The 19,833-nt window shown below is 41.5% G+C and overlaps 1 protein-coding gene across 3 annotated transcripts in view; it reads left to right on the forward strand.

Annotated features, from left to right (window-relative positions):
- Positions 1–19,833, forward strand: part of C6 (complement C6) — a 45,396-nt gene that overhangs the window by 16,702 nt on the left and 8,861 nt on the right. For all 3 annotated transcript variants that reach the window (XM_025174731.2, XM_007440732.3, XM_025174732.2), the window contains 9 exons: positions 790–990; positions 4,183–4,423; positions 5,385–5,507; positions 6,723–6,889; positions 9,483–9,708; positions 13,146–13,317; positions 15,127–15,238; positions 16,989–17,121; positions 18,752–18,943. In XM_025174731.2, coding sequence (XP_025030499.1) covers positions 790–990; positions 4,183–4,423; positions 5,385–5,507; positions 6,723–6,889; positions 9,483–9,708; positions 13,146–13,317; positions 15,127–15,238; positions 16,989–17,121; positions 18,752–18,943 — 1,567 coding nt within the window. The remainder of the gene's footprint in view (positions 1–789; positions 991–4,182; positions 4,424–5,384; positions 5,508–6,722; positions 6,890–9,482; positions 9,709–13,145; positions 13,318–15,126; positions 15,239–16,988; positions 17,122–18,751; positions 18,944–19,833) is intronic.

Below are 19,833 nucleotides of genomic sequence, written 5' to 3' on the forward strand. Positions count from 1 at the left end.
CCAAGATTTTCTAATTCCAAGTCTTTGATTTCTCCGTGTTGTCACTCTTGTTGTTCTGTGTATGTGCCTTTGTGCATCAAAACAGCTACGGGTAACTTGCTATAGCCCTGGCTCTCCATCTTATTTTATGTGCATCGGCCTATTTTCAAAAGTTCTTGGTGAGGGATGTTCAGCAAGAGAGATCTGCCTTTTCTGTGGCAGCCTGCAGGAAACAGAATGGAAAAAAGGGAATGGGTTGTCCAGAAGGAGGGAGAGAAGACGGAATGAGAGAGGGGCAGGTTACAATCACACCAGGCTCAGCCTCACCTCGAGTAGTGTGCAGACAAGCTGGTAATTCCTTTGGAAATCTGAGCTTCAAGATGTTGAGGTAGGCCAGGTCAAGAAATGGACACTGCGGGGATTCCAGGAATGCTAATTTATTGTTGTAGAGTATCCTAACAGAATCATACAAGTCTGTCCAAAACTGTCACTGCCTTTTTCAAGGACAACAAGGTCAAGATGGGTCTGTTCCTGAGTCTCCTCACACTTCCTTCCTCCCCAGGGCTGAGCAGCCATTCCATGTCACCCACCTCTTTCTCAAGACTAAAACCAAATTCCTTCACAGAGGATTGTTTTTTAAAATCTAAAAAACAATTAGAATTTTTTTTCTAAATTCCCCTAATTTTTTTTAAAAAAATCCAGTTGTGGGAATTAGATACCCGCTGTGGGGACTAGTATCAGCTCCTGCCATCGCCCTGCAATGTCCTATCCTTTGTAAAACCAAGTTTCTGTAATTATATCTCTCCATAGGTAGTGAATAAAGAGGATGAGGTGGGTTCGGACTTTTACAGTGACTTAACCCCCCTTGAAACCAGTTCTTCTAGTGAGAGCTCTTCCTTTAGCTCTGGCAAAGGGCGTTCTGGGATCCCACTCCTGTTCTCCAAGAAGACAAATGTGCAGGTGACATCTTCTTCCTCCTTCAAGGAAGCGATCCAAGCATCATATAAAAAGGTATTTCTGTTTTCATTCTGGCTTTCAGGCTCCATCTACAGAAACTGATAAGTGAGAGATCCAGGAAAGCCAGTTGTTTATTAGCCAGCCTACATAGAAAAACATTCCTGTGCAGAATTGCCTTCTGCACTGTGTGCGAGGGGCAAGTGTTATTATGTGCCTGAAATGTCAATGCCAATTGTTTTAAACTGCAAAAGGAGGCTGTTCAGCTCGCTTAGCGAGGTGGGAGAAAAAAGCCATTATTTTTCCTATATGGGTTATTCATTTCTGTTTTAAAAATGAAATTAAAATGTTTCAAAATGAGAAACATTTCTGTTTTCAGGTTGGCGACATTTGGCTTTTCAAATACAGTGAAATCTTTGGAATTATAGGCAAATAAGATTGATCTCCTTTTGTTTAATGATTACCAATACACAGTAGAGACTGATCATGTTACAGTACATACATTTCAGTGGAAAAATACCGCAGTCATAAAATTCGAAAATGCATACTTTCTGAAAACACCACTGTCCTGTGTTCAGGATGTCAATAGGTAGATCTCTGGCTAGGAGTGACTGCCCCATGCATTCACTGGAAAAGTTCAGTAAGAAAAAATTATCCAGGAAGAACTGCAAGTCAGGGGTAGTGCCTTTGCAAAGCAAGGTAGTTTGTGATTAAACTTCCAGCTTCTCCAGTTAAAACATGGGAGCATAACCAGCAGATGGGGAAGCATTATCCCCAAAGTTCTTTGTGTCTCAGGCCCTTCCTTATTTGCTGCCCACTTCTGGCATGTGAATTAAAATTAAACTCAACAGTTTGAAAATTTTAAAAAGTGGAAAAGGTTGGATGGAAAGAAAATTGTGGTTTTTAGTCTGGGTGTGCCTATTTGCTGTTGGACCACACCCACTTTTCCCCTGACCTCCTCTGCATATTACTATAGGCACATTCTGCAAGTCCAGCCTAAAATCCTCCATTGCAGGTCCATCCTAGGGTTAGAGACCTCACCTGGTATTTGGAGTTATGAACTATTTCAATAGGTTGTATCTATGGAAGGAAGAATGCCATTTCAAGGCAGTAAATGCTGCTTTAGAAATGGCAATGCGTTGCTCTCTTCTGCTTCAAGATGTGGTCTTTGCTTTCATTGAAAGGGGTTTTTGGTTTACCTCACTTCCAGCTCCTCCATTCTCACTGTAGCAGGATGATTAGCTAAAGGAAACCTAATGCAGAACTGCTAGCACGCCAGCATTAGGAGCTTTACAGAAAGTGATCATGATCTATCATGATTCATTTTGGAGTAGAGTGGGAAGACATGTTTAGATGTGGACCTAAAAGGCAGGCTGAGGCATTGGCATTACAAGCTAGCTGTCAGCCTTGCAAGAAGCACACCCAGAAATACTAGTTCTAACTTTATTGTAAGATTACATTAACAGAATCTTGCAAGTCTGAAAGTACATCTCTCCCCCCCCCCCACCTTAATAGTCCAAGAAACTAAGAAGGGTCCCTTCTGAGATGTTGCCATGCCCCCATTCCTTCTGTGGGCTCAGCTGCCTCTTATCTGACTGTTGTCTAGTCTGCAGACCTTCCACCTGTCTCCCAAGGTCATTCCCACATATCATTACACTAGCAGTGATTGGCTGACAGTTTTCAGTGCTCAACTATTGAGCACTGATTGCTTGATCATTCACTGTGAGCTCTGTACACTGGCAAACATATACACCAGCAGGACTCATGGCATCTTGATGACCAGACAGATGTGGAAATAATCAAAAGTGCCTGAATCAGTCTTGAATAAATGAATTCAGAAGAACAGAGAGACTGAGATTCTGAGTGTCTGAAAGAGCTCATAGGTTAGGATAACTTTATTCATCTCTTTTATTACAGAAATGGATAACTGCTACAGACCTGTAAAAGCTGATGATTTATTAGCCAGCTAATCAGAAAAACATACCACTTCCAATTACATCCAGTAGAAGCTGGGTCTTAGAGTGACTTCTCACATTAATAGAAAGAATAGAGTTACCAGATTAGTAAACAGATAGATACAAGAGAGAGCAATCCAACCCCCTGCATAGATAGAGTTGGACAAAACAAACAAGGGTTTTGCTGCCTTAAATGCCTATATACAGGTGTCTCATCTGAAAGTAAAATACTTGCTGGAATTCTTGTGTTATAACTTTCACCTTCCTTCTAACAAAGGCTATTAATCAGAGCTCTCGGCATGGTGCAACATTTCTACTTTTGCTTTATTATTTGGGTATGTGCAAATGCAAAATGAATCCTCGGTAGTTAAATGCATATGTATAATTACTTTACAGAATGTTTGTTTTTTTAAAAAATATGCTTAATGGTATTTGTTCAATAAAAAGTCTGCATTCTTTTTTCCAAGGGAGGTAAATACAAGCATGATTTTTTTTAGTACGGCTTTAGTTTTAAGAACTGCTTTTATTACTGCAGAGATATACTTTTTCTTAACAACGACAACACCCCATATTTCATCCAGGTGCAGCCAAGAAATACAAATTGAATAAGTGTTAATAATAAAAACCTAAATAAGTTATATAGGTGACTGAATGTGCATTTACAAATATTATTTAAAACTTTGGGGCCAAAAATATTATCATCTACCATTAAAGGAAACAGAGATTTTAAGGGGGCAGGTCATTTTTCTCTAGTCTGGAATGGCATTTTATTTATTTATTTTGTTTGGTACTGAAGGGCTTCAAGTGGTATGGTGGTAACGTCACAGGTGGAGGCACAGCTAAAATGTTCATACCTGTTTCTGCTTTCAGGGGAGTTTCAAGGAACTACTTAAAACAGGCCCATGATGCCATCCTGAGGCTTGATGTATCTGTTTTAGGACTTAACTTGTCAAAGAAAAGAAAAATATTGTATTCCCCCAAATCCTAATTTTACTCGTGAAATTTAGCAGCACAGACACAGTGTGTGTGTGTGTCTAGGAGCCACAGAAATGGATCCAGGACCGCATGCTACCTAGATACCAATCTCTGACTTAAAGTTTCTCATTAACAAACTCATTTTTAAGATGCGAGTTGGGCTATTTGTTTTGTTGGCTTTAAAAGGTGGTAAGACAGATTCTAATTTTGGTTAGATTTAACCATGATGATTACCAGTCACTGCATATCATAGTACTAGGAAACAATATTTTAGTAGCAACTGGAGTCATATCCACATTTTCTCTTCTTCATTTTTTAGAACTCCAACTTTATTAGGATCCATAAGGTAATTGCGGTCTCAAATTTCACAATGAAGGAGTCAGACTTGCAGCTGTCTGGGGTGTTCTTACAGGCGCTTAACAGCTTGCCCCTGGAGTACAACTATCCCCTCTACAGCCAGATATTTGATGACTTTGGGACACATTACTACGCATCTGGGTCACTGGGAGGCACATATGACCTCCTCTATCAGTACAGCGCTGAAGAGCTGAGAAATTCAGGTATATGGTCCTTAGCAAAGGAAGATGGGCCCATTACTCCGCCAATAACTATATTGGGAAGGGAAAATGTGCCCCACCATCTCCATGGGCAAGCATTGTAATTCATCTTTTTCTTTCCATGAGTCTTTTTAGTGAGATGATAAAAGAGAACGGAACCAAGGGGACATTTCCACCAAAGTCTGAAAAATCAACTGGGGAGTATGGGAGACTCAGAAAAATGGAAAGTGCAAAGGAAGGAATGTAAAATGATACAATCTGTGTTGCTGGAAGCTTTCCCAGTGAAAAAAACCATTTGGAAAGGCAGATTTACATGGCTGCCTTACAGAGTGATCCTACTGTGGTAGAAGGATGCTCTTGTCTTAGAGGGCAAAAGGGTTCTAAACCCAACTGATGAGTGGAAATAAACCGAGAGAAATGTTTGCATTTCTTGGTTGTTTTATTGTCTTTAACTATATTAAAATAATCACTGCATCTAGATGAGCAGCAAATGGCACAAGAAGCTGATTATTAATGTACTAAGAATAAAATGATACATCCCACTTTTTCATCATTAAAAATATACCCCAGGTGAGGATAAAACTCATTAAAATGAACAAACACACACCATTTGCAGCAAGTTACAAACAACTAATTAAACCCCAAAATAATAATTCTATTAAAAGTCGCATAGAACAGGTTAAAGACTTATATAAGAAATGGAAAACTAAAGCAATAATATCCAAGCAACCTCAATTTAAAGAAAAGTCTGCATGAACAGGTATAATTAAGGAGAATATGTCTTTCGGATCTACAACTCTTCCTCTTACAAACTCATTGGCTATTTTTATTTCTCAGTCTCTCTTCTTTATCTGTAAAATGGGTACAATGTAGGTGAAACTCTTGTTTCAGAGGAGGGGAAAAAAGCATGAATACTCATTTTGTAAATGCTAAAGTGTTCAGGAAATAATTTTCATTTCTTCAGGTTTAACCCAGGAAGAATCAAAAGAGTGCGTCCGGACAGAAACAACCAGGCGTGTCTTCTTTAGGAAAAAGAAGAAAGTGGAAACGAGATGCACCACCAACAAAATGGTTGTTCATCATGAAGGTGACTATCAAGGAAAATCTGTCCCGTGCTACCATTGCACAGTCCAAGAGTTTCCAATGACAAATTATAAGAATGTCAATGCCACTAGGATTTACCCAAACGCTTGTGTGTCTCCTTCAATTTCCTTTCACCCTTCAGGGGAAGATATATGTAAATAGAGCACAGAGGTCTATGAGTTTATCTGGGTGGTGCTTTAAAAACATCTGCCCTAGAGACTAGTCCAAATGCTGTTTGCTGTAAACCAGTTGGATCTATAGATAATCATGAGGAAGATGCATCTTTTGCATGTAATGCACAGAATATTTTCAAAAGGGCAAATAGCTGGAAGGGGTGTCTGCAGGGTATGGTTAACAAAAGTTGTTGGGGGTCACAACGACAGGATCAAAGATCTGCCTGTTTTATATGTGCATTGCACATCTTGACTTTTTTGGCCTATATTCAGATACAGTTTGTTTCTGAGATCTCAAGCAGGGGAAGCTCAGAACCAAAATGCAAGTAATGTAAAACAAAAAAGATCTGAAAACATTATGTAAATTTCAGTGAATTCCTATGGGAGGCCTATGGGTGAAGATTTCCTAAAGACAGAAATCCATCCCCCAGCTTCTAGTACTCATACTCTGTCTCTGCCTTCAGAAATTCTACCAGATGCTTTCAAAATGACTTTTACTGCTTGAGGGCTAGAAACTTCTTGTGAAAAGGGAAGGGAAGGGAAAGGAAAGGAAGGGCCACCTGTTAAACTCTGCAAAGGATGGTGCTGAATACATACAGTCTTGCAGCAAGCCTTATTATTAGTTCTTAGTGCAGCCAAAGCTGTTGTTTTACAGCAGTGTTTCTTAACCTTGGCAATTTTAAGATGTGTGGACTTCAACTCCCAGAATTCCCCAGCAACCATGCTGGCTGGGGAATTCTGGGAGTTGAAATCCACACATATTAAAGTTGCCAAGGTTGAGAAACACTGTTCTACAGTGTTTGTATGACTGTTAAAGAAGTTTGATATGGCATAATAAATCTCACCTTTTCTGGAACCCCAATGGAAAAATCCACTCAAACAAATGTAGCAAAAGTCACTGATAGGCAAAGATGTTTTACTTTAATTCTTCCTGGTTTCCAAGAGGGTCTTCTACAAAATATTTTCTGTTTTGACTTCCAACGGATGCTATGAACCTACCTGCTCATGTTGTTGCCCCAGTCACAGGCGTTAAATCTGTCTCCCAGGTTCATTTCTGCAGTCCTCTGAAAAGTCCATATCCTTCATCAAAGGCGGAAGATCTCAGTACGCCGCAGCTCTTGCCTGGGAGAGAAAAGGGGCCTTTCCTGAGCACACTGTGTTTACCAATTGGCTGGAATCAACGAAGGACAATCCAGCTGTGGTTGACTTTGAGGTAGGAAAGGAGAAACCAAGCCATCTGACAGGGTGGCTTTTCCATTTGTTTCTGAACAGAATCCTTGAATCTTCTAAGTAGGCAACATGAAAAACATTGGCCAGCCGCCTGCGTATATCAGGAATACAAAGTCCTACTAGACATTACCGATCAGATTGCGATAAAATGTTGCCTTGTAGAGTTTTCTATTCAGGATCTCCCATTGCATTTTCCCATCAAGCTTCGCCCCCCCCCCGCCACCCTACCAGAGCAGCCAAAGAGCTTGCTCAGCATTAATTGGGCTATTCTGGAGATCTCACAATTTTTTCTCCTACACATTTCTGCATTTCTGCAAATTCTGTAAAATCTGCAAATTCAGCTATAGTTTTCCCCATGTTCCCTGACACCTCTGAGACCATGGGTGATAGTGGTTGGCTTCTACCTCTGAAGATAAAAAGCATAGGAAAATAACTACGGATTTCTAGTTACTTTAAAAAGTTTGGAAAAAAAATGCAGTTCCCTGTCATAGGCCTGCTGTCTAATAGACATAACAGAGAAGAGGGAATGGATGGAAAGGAAATAGGAGAACAAGGAATTTCAGACGTTAATTTTCCATAAAGCTTCACAATACAGAAATAATGAGACATTAAAACTTCTAGGACAGCCTTCCCCACTATCAATATATATAGAATTAAAACTTCCTGAATGCAGTTGCTGTTGGGGAAACAAAGAGAAACACAGGGGAGGGACAACAGGAAGAGATGTGTTACATTACAACCTTTGTTGCCATTTTCCCCTTGATACACCATGGATCAGCAGCCAGGGCATTGATTGCCCTCCTCCCCATCAAAGTTCATTCCCCATTTAAATAAAGATACAAATAATACGTTTTAAACATTAAGACAACCCTGATCTCAATAATCAGCCAACATTGCAGGTGATTGTAAGGTGGGGAATGCCCAGAACCTGAAAAGGTTACCAACTTTTGTGATATCATATCATCTCAGTGAAAAGGAAAGCTGGACATGCAAATATCTTGATAGGAAATATAACTTCCAGACTGATCTCATAATGAGCATTGTGCTATTATGTTAGCATTAGACACTGAACTAAGAAGTTATTTCTGACAAACCTTTTTTAATTTGAATATCTAATAGAGCCACATTGCCTTACAATAAATGTAAGTGTAATATTTGCTTGGAAGTAATGTATCCTGTAATCTATGTGCATGCTGAACATAATACCATTAGAGGTTATGCCAAACATTTCATCTTATGCATTTCTGAGTATCTGTAGCATGGGAGCATTTTTTTTCCTCATAAAAATGGAATTGGTGGATGAAACAAATCATTTAGCTCTAATTTTTCTTTAATTTCAAGTAGTGGCAGACTTGTTTTCAGGAGGACACTGGCAGTCCTATTTCCTCCACAAGGGCCAAACAGTGCAAAGCTGATTTGTGGCTTCTGCAGCTGGCAGCCACCTGACACTTCCTACAGATGTGTTGGACTAAAACTCCCAGAATTTCCACCCAGCAGTCAACAGCAGCACCAGGAAGCATTAAGGAAGTATCAGGGGCATGACAAGGGCAAATGTGGCTACTTCCATCTGCCAGCAGAATCTTTGGTCATGCCAGTTGGAAGGCCAGTCACCTATCTTCATCATCAAATGGATTATGTTTCAAGGCCCAGGCCAGAAGCAGCTTGAGAGTCTAAGGCAGCGTTTCTCAACCTTGGTAACTTTAAGATGGGTGGACTTCAGCTCCTAGAATTCCCCAGCCAGCATGGGGAATCTTAAAGATGCCAAGGTTGAGAAACACTGGTCTAAAGAGTATTGACCTCTGAGACTCATTTTGTTATTAAATGTAGAAGAAGTAAAACAAAAACAATCTCTTATGGCTGGAATGGGGAAGCCAGAGTAAGCAAAGAGCATCAACTGTGTATGATTGATTAAAGTGGAAGGGAAGAAATGCAGAAATAAGATGAAAGAATCTCTGAGGTTTGCTAACAGAGTTTTGTAACAAAGCATATAGAAAATAAAGTTTTGCTTTGTTTTATGGTTCCCCAACCAATATTATAAGCAATATTCATTGGCTGGGTGAATGAAACATTCAGCCAGTTAAGGCCATAGGGAAGTCTTCTTCAACCTGGTGCTTTCCAGAAGTTTTGGACCACAGCTCCTATTATCAATAACTATTTGCCTTGCTATCGGGGATAGAGTTCTAGTCTAAAATATCTGGAGGGCATCAGCTTGAGAAATTGAGGGTGAGAAAAACCAGCATCCTGAAAAGGGAATTTAACATTATTGGTTTTTAGAGCTAAGTTCTTATAAAGTTAAGGAAGAAGAGTAGCAACATCTGCAACAAACGGTAATGGTGATAAAATGACATGTGTGTGATGATGTCGTTGCACAAATGCCTCATTTAGGTATTTGCATGATGATGTCTGACACAAGTATAAGTCACAGAATTGGAGTATGATGTCATCATGCAAGAGTGCCTTCCCTTCCCACAAACCCTCTTGTTCAGACTTTGCCTGTTAACAGAGGCTTGCAGAGTAAATTGTGGTAGAGTGGAGTACTCATGGCTCTGTTGATGTCCACCTCTTCTGTTTATTAGCTGACTTCCATTCTGGAGCTGGTGAAGAACTTTCCCTGTGCAGCAACTAAGCGTAGTAATCTCAGAAGAGCTCTGGCTGAGTACGCAGCACAGTTTGACCCATGCCAGTGTGCTCCGTGCCCCAACAACGGCAAGCCGGTGTTGTCTGGAACAGAATGCTTGTGTGTGTGCCAGGCTGGGACCTATGGCGATAACTGTGAAATACGAGCACCAGATTACCATTCAGGTAGGTGAGTTAACAGAATACGAAGGCACGTATTTCACTACATAGAGCCATTCCCATCTTCTAGTTCTCTAGATTCCAGTATGAAACGTGTCTGAGGTTGATCCAGGCTGTTTTGACTCTATGCAAATCTATTCCCTCTCTCCCCTTCCTTGCAACTCCTCCTGCTCATATATTAGCCCCAGGTAAAGTGACCAAGGATGAAACTGAGTGGAGATAATTAGGAATAAATAGTCTGGAACTGTTTTCTTTCAAGCAAGCTAAAGAGAACTAGCCTTCCTTTTCTTCAGCAGGGAATGAGCCAGTTTGCAAAGCATCAAGCTGCTTCGGGGTGTGTGGGTTTTTTCCCCCTTGCATTAAGTAGTTAAATCCCCCTTCTCTTGGGCAGGGAATGATTGATCATATAAACTAACTTCCTTCCTTCCTTCCTTCCTTCCTTCCTTCCTTCCTTCCTTCCTTCCTTCCTTCCCAACTTTCTCTTCCTTCCTTCCTTCCCTCCCTCCCTCCCTCCCTCCCTCCCCCTTTTCCCCTTTCCCTTCCCTCCCTTCTAAATTTGGCTGAGGACAACTGCCTTGAAATGGAAGCTCCCCATCTACAGAAACAATGGTATTGGTAATATATCAAGATTATACAACCCCTTGACCATCATTCCATTTGACTGAGAAGGGGTTCATCTCACACCAAAACCAGGACTGTACCTTATACATAGTAGAAAGCATATTACTGAGCAATATCTAACTACACCACTGAGTTGGACAATGCCATGTAGCTGTTTCCTACTGCATGGGTAGGCAACACTATTGGACATTGGCTGAAATTTATACACATTGTAGCCTACAGCATCTGGAAGACATCAGGTTGCTTACCCCTCTGAACTGTTCTGCTATTTCTGGCTGGAAACAACAGGCCAGGGAAAAACAGGATCAGAGGGTCCATTTATAAGAAAGGAGCTGAAGATGAGGAAGAGAAGTAGTTGGTCATGGGAAGGAAGGAATAAGCAAGTACCACAGATTTCCCCTTGACCTGGAGACTTGTAGCAACCTTTCTTCTAGTTCTCCATTTTGAACCATCAAAAAGCCAGACAAGCATCAAAGGAAAGCTTACAGATTCCTGAGCCAACAGAACTTCAGATACATTTTTACTTTCACTAGGGCCACAACCTTGGGGCACTCTTGGAAGGATCTTCTTCCTTCTTCCTTCTCCATCTGCCTCTCCTACAAGGCTCACCAACGTACCAGGGTCTGCAGGGGGAGTTAAAAAGGGAAAGTTGGTGGTTGCAGCACTGCCATTGAAGCCTCACCCTATTGTACATACACGAGATGTCAACAAGTTACAGAAAGGTCAGGATTTCAATGGTGCTGCTGTGAACATCATCTTGCCTTTTTGCAGCAATTGTGTTTCATGAAAAATCTGGAACAATGGTTCCCAATCAATACCCAGGGATGACTGGTGCTCCACAAGGACTATGTAGATATCAAAATGAAAAGAAATATAAAGAATAAAATAGTAATGTTAAGTAAGTTTTTTAACGTCAGTAGATAAACATATTTTGCATTATTTTGGCCTTCCCACTGAAAATCTTGTGCATTTTGGTGATCTCATAAAATTTTAGATTTTTTAAAAAAATAAGATTTATTTAATTTGGAAATCATGTAAGTACCAACTGGAGGTATAGTAAGTGTCTTGTGCTACCTCCTAGCTTCCAGAGTTGTCCTCTTAAGAGCTGAATTATGAAGCAGAGATCCACAGTAAGGGAAACATTGTAGACAAAGAAGATGCTGACCTGCCTTATGTGATCAAGGATCAGCGTGTTCTTTGTTTGGACAGTTTAACTAATGCTGTACTGATTTTTTTTCCCCTCCTATATTTCCCCCCTACCATTTTTCCTTCTGTTTAATGTGAAAAAATGATTTAGAAAAAGAGGTGTTGATAAAATTTTCATGAGCTGAGGGCAGGATTTTTATGCCTATCTTAATTTGTAAAGTGGCTTGGGATAGGTCTATGTGTGAATGCTCTATTTTTCACTATATAATCTTCCTTCATAGTCTACCATCTCCCTGGCTTCCCACATTTCAACTAAATCTCCCAAAAAAACTCATGAGAAAACTTCTTAAATCTCATGAGAAAACTTCTTAAATAGAGTTTTTTTCAGATCAGGAAGTATGGGAAACTATGTAGTAGGGGCATTGTCAGAAAAATCAAGGTGGTTGGTGGCTTTGAACTCATAGTTATCATTGCCATCTTGACTTTTCTGGCCCTTCCAGTGGTTGCACCTCCCGTGGATGCCCCTGCTCCAGACACAAAGAGAGATGTAATAGGAAAGAGGGCATCTTCTTTAACTCTCAAAAAGATGCACCCCAAAACAGGATGCAGATAGGAATTCAAAGGCTGTGTAAAAATGAGGTAGAAAAACAGAAGCCTCTTTTGTAGGGGAAGAAAACTTTCAGGAAGCTGGAGAGCAGATTTTGGCACAGTATTTATATTCCGGCTTGGCTGAAGTAGCCCAGTTGGTGTCTTCAATGATACAATTTGCTTTGTCAAAGTGCTTTGCCTCTCTCTCAGAGGTGTCTTCTGCTGCTTGTAGGAGAGATGGTTTACTTTGTTCTTCAGAAGCTGGGAGCCACGTTGCTCTTGAAGCCCCTTCAAAGGGGCGCTTGCTTTCCTTGAAACTTTGTCACAGCCTTGCCCATTTTAGACCCTGGGGAAATGCAGGACAAGGGCTGTGACTAACCTTGAGAGAAGCAAGAATATGGATTTTAACAGAGTACAGATAACAAGACATTCAACATTCTGGGAGATGTAAGGGAAGTTAAGCCAATCTAACTCCGTGTCTGGTATAGTCAGGACCTGCACAGCAGCAGGTAGAAGTGGGCTATGGGCGAGTGATCTAAAAATGAAGAGTTGGCGGCTGTCTGCTTCCATCAGTCCATCCTCATGAGGGGACTTTGTGTTTGCCTTGGGCCAACAGAGTTTTCAGGCTGGCGTGTCTACCCATGGACTAACAAACTCCTTGTTAGCCAAAGGGTAGATTGTACCAATGGAGTTTTCAAGGGGCTAATTCATGTTAGCCAATGGCTAGATAAGGCTGAGTGGATTTTCAGAAGCCAGGCCCATCTGAAATACAATTCCATGTTAGCTAGCATATTGGTCTGATAAGTCATTTTCTAAACCCAGATTTAATTCTGGAATGAATGGGGCTGTTCTGTTCCCAGGTCATTTTGTCAGGGCAAAAGGCTACTTCATCTAAAGCACACTGTTCTTCCCCCTGCTCTCTATCTCATTTCTCAGAAATCCATCTGCACTGTTGGTCTAGGGCTATATCTAATGGGAGATCTCCAAACCTCATCTTGCTTTGGGGCCCCCAATTCCTTAAACTGTCCCTAGGTATTGTGAGAGAACTCTTAATCCAGATGTTTTTGGGATCTTTTCATCTGTTTCAGTTGCGGTGGATGGTTATTGGAATTGCTGGGGTTCATGGAGTCCCTGTGATAGTTCCCATAAGAGGCGGAGGAGCCGCACCTGTAACAACCCCTCCCCTCTGAATGGAGGGAAGCCATGTGAAGGCGACCGAGAGCAAGAGGAAGGATGCTACTTCTCCATATTTGTTGACAGGTAAGTATGTAATAGTCACAGTGTTTTAGAAAAAGGCTGTAGCTCAGAAGAACAGCTCTTTCTTTGCATGTAGAACATCTTGGATTCAATCCCTTGCATCTTCAGATAAATCTGTGAAAAGACCTGCACTCAGTCACTGCCAGTCAATCCTTCTTCTTCCCAGTGACAACAATTAAAGGACAAGAAACAGAATGGCCATCAAAAGAGATCAGAGATCAAGCTGTTTATGAATTTAATTCCCATTCCTCATTAGAAGCTCAAACTAAAAAGCCTTGCAGCACCTCCAGAAGTCTTTGATGAACTTCCAGGCCAGGAATAGTTAACTGGCTACCTTCCATAAACCTTTGATCCCAGAATTTTTCATTATGGCCATGCTGGTTAGGACTTATGGGAGATGTAGTTCATATGGAAAGTACACATCACTTCCTCCTTCTTTGAGCACTTTCGAGGCAGATACCAAAATCTCTGAAACCTGGTGCATATCAAGTGTATGGCAGATGGGGAGTTTTGACCACTCTTTGTTCCCTTCGTTGGTCTGTTTGTTCTTTCCTTCTCCACCTTCTGAGACAGAGCAGCCAGGATAATTATGTAAAAGACCACTCTCTGTTCATGGCTAGGATCATCTGATGTGCAGGATTTCTTGGCAGCCATCTTAGATCCAGAAAGGGAATTAACAACATGTCTCCCAGCAGAGTTCACTGTTACTTCGGCTGTACTGTCATGCAGTTCAAAATAATGCTATACAATACAATACAAATACTTTAATGACCAAGTATAAAATATATACAAGAAATTTGTCTTTGGTGATGAACAGCTACTCTTCAAAAGATCCTGTGGCTGATTTCGAAGCACCACACATGAGTCCACAGAGTGCTAATACAAGAGCACTGTTTCACAAGATTCTGAAGTAGTTGCCCTTTTTTCTGGCCAAGGCGCCACCACCATTTCTGGGACAATATGGGGAGGCTAGATTGAAGCATAAAAGGCTTAGTGGGCTGCTCTATAAGCCAGTGCTTGTCAGTCAGCACTAGGGTTTGCACTGAATCAGCAGTTAATGATGAAGTAATGCTGACACAGCTGTGTCCAAGTGTTCCCTCCACCCTCTGTTTCAGGTTGGCCTTTAATCCCACTTCCAAAAATGTTGTAGTACCAAGATAAGCCATATCTGTCAGGCCTAGCCCAAGGAACTCCAAGAGATCATGCAAATTCAGTCCAGCTATGTTTATTAGCTACAACCTCTAGCAAGAATCTTCCCAGACTAAAAACCCCAGTTCCCAAAGTCCTCCAGCCACAACAGTGTGAATTCCTCAGGGAGGTGTCAGTCTCATCCTTTTGTTCCTCCCACGTGGTTCCGGTGAGCTAAGAAAATGATTATCTCCCTGAGCTTGGCCTTCATAATTCCATTCCATCACAATATCCTTGGTTTTAATTGCCATAGAACTGCTCAGCCATAGTATTCCAGGCAGAATGAGAGCGTTCCTCCTACGTGAGAGACAGAGCAATACTGGTGCAATACTGTCTCCAGCTGCCAGTGCTGAAGCAAAACTGGATGTAGAATGGAAGCTATGGTACCATCCGGTCCTTTGCCTCAGGCAAGACCTGGTACATTTACTTGTGCTATTGTTCTCAAGAGCTTTCATATCACTAGTTACCAGTCTCTTTAACCAGAAATCTTGGAACTAAACTTGGGTCTTTGCATGCAAACCATGTGCTCTGCCCTACCACTGAACCATGGTTTCCCCATCTCCTCCAGAGTCTGAAAAAGATGGCTGCCTAGTGATTTCCCATTTCATGGTTCTCTTCTTTTAGGGGAGCTGTATGTGTAAACGATGATGAAATGACAAGGGAGGGGGACATTGCAGTTGAGATGCCTGAATCAGGATGCCTCAAACCAGATCCACCAGAACATGGATTTATCAGGGTAGGTGTTTTAGAACTTCTCAGCCAGCAGCATCTGCAGCTGCTGAGTATGTTAAAATCAGCAAGATGGCAGATGGAGCATTGGGATGCAAAGCCCATCCTTTTTGAGCATGCATGCAATGTCAATACCCCTACCGAAGGAGCAGGTTATGCAACATGATGTCCTATCTATCATCTTGCTGGTTTTGATCCACCCTTGTGGACATCCCTGTTCTCAGTTTTTGCATTCCCACCCTCCTTGCACATAGATACTTATGAGAAAAGCAAATGATTAAGCCAAATTTGCCAGCAAGGGATTAAGTCTTGAACACGTCCCCTGACAGAGTTGCTGTGCAAACTGGGATCCTCCTGGACTCAAGAAAAGAATCATGTCAAGGTCACTACAAAACTTCTTGTTGCCTTGGCCAGGAGGACCACTGCACAAATACATCCTGCGCTATTCCTAGATCGGGAGGCACTGCTCATAGCCATGCATGCATTAGTCACTTCCCAATAGAACTATTGCAACACACTGTATATGGGCTGCCTTTGAAGACCATTGGGAAACTCCAACTGGTCCACAATGCAGTGGGACATGCAGCACTGGGTGCATCACAGTACACCCATGTAACAATACTGCTACGTGAGCTGCACTGACTCCCAGTAGGCGTCATGGTGCAATTCCAGGTGCTGGCTGTTATCATTAAAGCCCCCAAAAATGGGACCAGGTTATTTGTGGGATTGCCTATCTCCAGTCCATCCCACCAGAACTGGCAGTGTGGACATTCTCTGAGTCTTCCCAGTAAAGCAGTATCACTTGGTAGGTCCTAGGAATCATGACTTATGGAACAGCCCAGAGATTGATATGGCCTGACTCTGGAAAGGCTATGAAGATCCGGCTTTTCCCCCAAGCCTTGTGTCCAGAATATTCATGGAACTTGGTTGTGTGTGTTTATTGTATTGGCCACAAGATGTTTTATAGTGACCTTGACATGATTTTTTAAAATTGATTTCCTTGTGTATTATGTTTGATTTTCTGTTTACCACCCAGAGCTCCATTAGCTAGACAGGAGACCATATAAATGTGTTAATGAATGAATGAATGAATGAATGAATGAATGAATGAATGAATGAATGAATGAACAGGAGACCATATACATTTGTTAAATGGATGGATGGATGGATGGATGGATGGATGGATGGATGGATGGATGGATGTTTCCTAACTACAGCATAAAGATTAAACATATGCTTCCTAAATAGAAACACCATTCACTACACCTTTCAGTGCCAGGCACCTGGTATAAAATGGCCTTGCTGGAGATTCTGGCAACTATAACACTGTAATTGTGTTGAGTTCACAGCCATTCTACTCTCTTAGGGAAAAATGCAAGATAATATCGAGAATCACTGTAAGTTAATAATTAGAGTAATGCACTAAGATCAGGGAGACATAGTTTCAAATCCAAATTCAGCCACGAAGCACACTGAGCTAGCCTTAGTCCAACTATTCTTTCTTTCAGACTAACTGAATTTGAGAGTTGTTGTAGAAATAAAACAATGCAAGAAAACCTTTGGATTTTTATAATTCTGAGAGCACTTCTGCTGAAGAGTGAAATAAAATTTGCTTAAATAGATTTAAAGGGCTGAACTCCTCAAGCAAAGTTGCATAAAAAGTTTGGATGTTGCTACCTGAATCTAAGGTCCCCCCCCCCCACACCAATAACATGTATTTGGTTAGCAAATGAAGAGTTTCCTCTGGTTAATTTCAGAATGAGAAGAACCATTATGACGTTGGAGAAAATGCTGAAGTTGTGTGCTTCAACAGATACGTTATTACGGGATATCCATTCTTTCGCTGCCAGCCAGATCAGACTTGGTTGCAACATCCTGTTGAATGCCAGTGTAAGAATCACTGAGAGACTTAAGCTACTAACCTGAGAAAAGTAAATAAGAAGAGGATATATCAGGCCTATTCCACTCATGTTCATTGAGCTATTGTGTGTGCAGATTATAAGTCATAGCAGCTAACCCCAAGAAGCTTGGATTTAGTGACAGTAGGCCTACCGTATGAGTACAGAAGCATGTACATAGAGGTTCTCTGTGTATGGGCAGTCTTGCTTACTCCGAGATCCCCTTTCATGTGAAAGAAGTCTACATGTGGATATGAGCATGTACATAGAGCATTTGCATCATGGCTAAGTTTGCAACCAATGTGAGCTAGTCAATATGCCCATTTTATGTGTTATGTCAATGGGTGAGGAGAAGCTCGTGTATATCCCCCATAATGTCATGTGCAAATTGAAAAAGACTGAAGCTCAGCTGCATGCAGAAAGTCCAGATTCTGGATATGCTGGGCACTCAGTAGGTAGAACCGGGGATGGGGGGAATTGTCTTGAAATCTTGGCACATCATTTGTACTTGTTTTCAACAGTATTGAAGTAGAAGGACCAGTGATTTGACTCAGCATTTCTATTGGAAGGGGCTACAGCTCAGAGATCTGCTTTGTATGCAGGAAGTTCCAAGTTAGTCCTGGCATCTCCAGGTAGAGCCGAGAAGAACTGTAGTTTTATTCCATGAGAGCTGTCACTAGTCAATGTCAACAATAAGAGCTAGGTGGACTAGCATATTGACTTCAACATACAGCGTCTGCTCCTAATGATATGAACAGAACATCTATTTCTAATATTCAAAGGATATTAACTCAGTTAATCCAATTTCCTGGGTTTGCAGTGAACCATGAACTAACCACAAGGACTGGGCTAGGAATTGTCTGGCTAGCTTTGGATTAAGCTGTTGAAAGAGCATACCCTTGCCTTCCCCATCGGGAATTAGGGAATTATGTAAAATGTGATGTTACGAGCAATACATCCCTCCTTGAAATGTTTAAGACTTGTTGCATCTGCTTCCGTGGCCTTCCTTGGTCATCTCTGCATACAAGCAGGTAGGCCACTTTGCTTCCCCTGGAGCCCTAGCAGAAATGTTCTCTCTACCTGCACATGGATGTGCTGATGGGTGGGGAGCTGCACTGAGCCTTTGAGAGAACATGGGTGCCTCCACACTTCTGCTTTAAGGAAAGACCCCGTTGCCTTCTTGCATTACCCTAATTCCCGATGGGGAAGGCAAGGGTATGCTCTTTCAACAGCTTAATCCAAAGCTAGCCAGACAATTCCTAGCCCAGTCCTTGTGGTTAGTTCATGGTTCACTGCAAACCCAGGAAATTGGATTAACTGAGTAATCTGGGTTCAACTAACTATGAGTAAATGTACTGTGCAAGCATAACTAGTGAATTAGCCTTTCAGTTTTCAAATTGGATTTTTAAATTGTTAATCATTTACATTTTTGGTATAAAGCCATTACAAAGTATTTTAATTCTGTATTTACCTTGCAACTCTCTGTCATAGCATGTTAATCTCATTTATCTTCCTTCCTTCCTTCCTTCCTTCCTTCCTTCCTTCCTTCCTTCCTTCCTTCCTTCCTTCCTTCCTTCCTTCCTTCCTTCCTTCCTTCCTTCCTTCCTTCCTTCCTTCCTCAGTATCTGCATGTCGCAGACCAGCAGCCTCAGATATTGTCTCCATTTCCCCCTTTAAAAGTGAATATAAAATTGGGGAAACGATCCACCTAAGTTGTGCACCAACCTTCAGGTTAACTGGTCATGCAGAGTACACTTGTGCAAGTGGCCCGTCCTGGCGTCCTGCTGTAGTGAGACTGCTTACCTGTGAGAAAGGTAAGGGAGTGGTTCACGTGGCATAGAGATTCACCTGCTCAGTTTGGAGTTTGGTGTGATGGGTTCAAACCCTCACTCAGGTCTGCCTACTCAGTCTGATCTTCCTTTCAGGACTATTGAATGAGGATAACATGTGAGTGCCTGGAAGGAAAAATGGGATTAAAATACAATAAATGAAGAAAAATGAAAAGAAACGGGTGCTATCAAATGAAATGAGCTAAGGAAGCACCAAGATCTTGGGGTCTTTACTGTTAATCGTTATATTGTAAAAGATAAAGGTGCTCTCAAACTGAGAGATTTGAGTGACTTCATGAACACACCCATGTGGTTTTCTTGGCAAAAATACAAAACATTGTCTTTTTCCAATCTTTTTTTTTTATTTCCAAATCTAGCCTGTATCCCTGGGATGTGTGGGTGGTCTTCACAGAAATATAAATCAGGTCCACCCTTACTTGGTTTTCAAGATAGCCAAAGTCAGCTCAGTGACGCTACCTGCTGTGACTTATTTTTACTGTTCTATGAGAGCCAGTTTGGTGCAGTGGTGAAGGCATCAGGCTAGAAACTGGGAGACTGTGAGCAATAGTCCCGCCTTAGGCACAAAGCCAGCTGGGTGACCTTGGGCCAGTCCCTCTCTCTCAGCCCTAGGAAGGAGGCAGTGGCAAACCACTTCTGAAAAATCTTGGCAAGAAAACTGAAGGGACTTGTCCAGGAGGTCTCTGAGAATTGGACATGATTGAATGGATTAAAAAAAAAATAGATACATACATTCATGCACAGTCAGGAAGTATCAAATCTGAACTCTCACAGCTGCCTGCAGAATCCCTTCCCCCCCAAAAATAATAGCTATGCCCCTCAGAACACCTCCAAAAGTTGTAGTATTTGTAATACTT

The sequence above is a fragment of the Python bivittatus genome, unplaced genomic scaffold, assembly GCF_059951505.1.
Source record: "Python bivittatus isolate LINGU-HERP-01145 unplaced genomic scaffold, Pbiv_v1 ctg000570_np1212, whole genome shotgun sequence".
NCBI lineage: Eukaryota > Metazoa > Chordata > Lepidosauria > Squamata > Pythonidae > Python > Python bivittatus.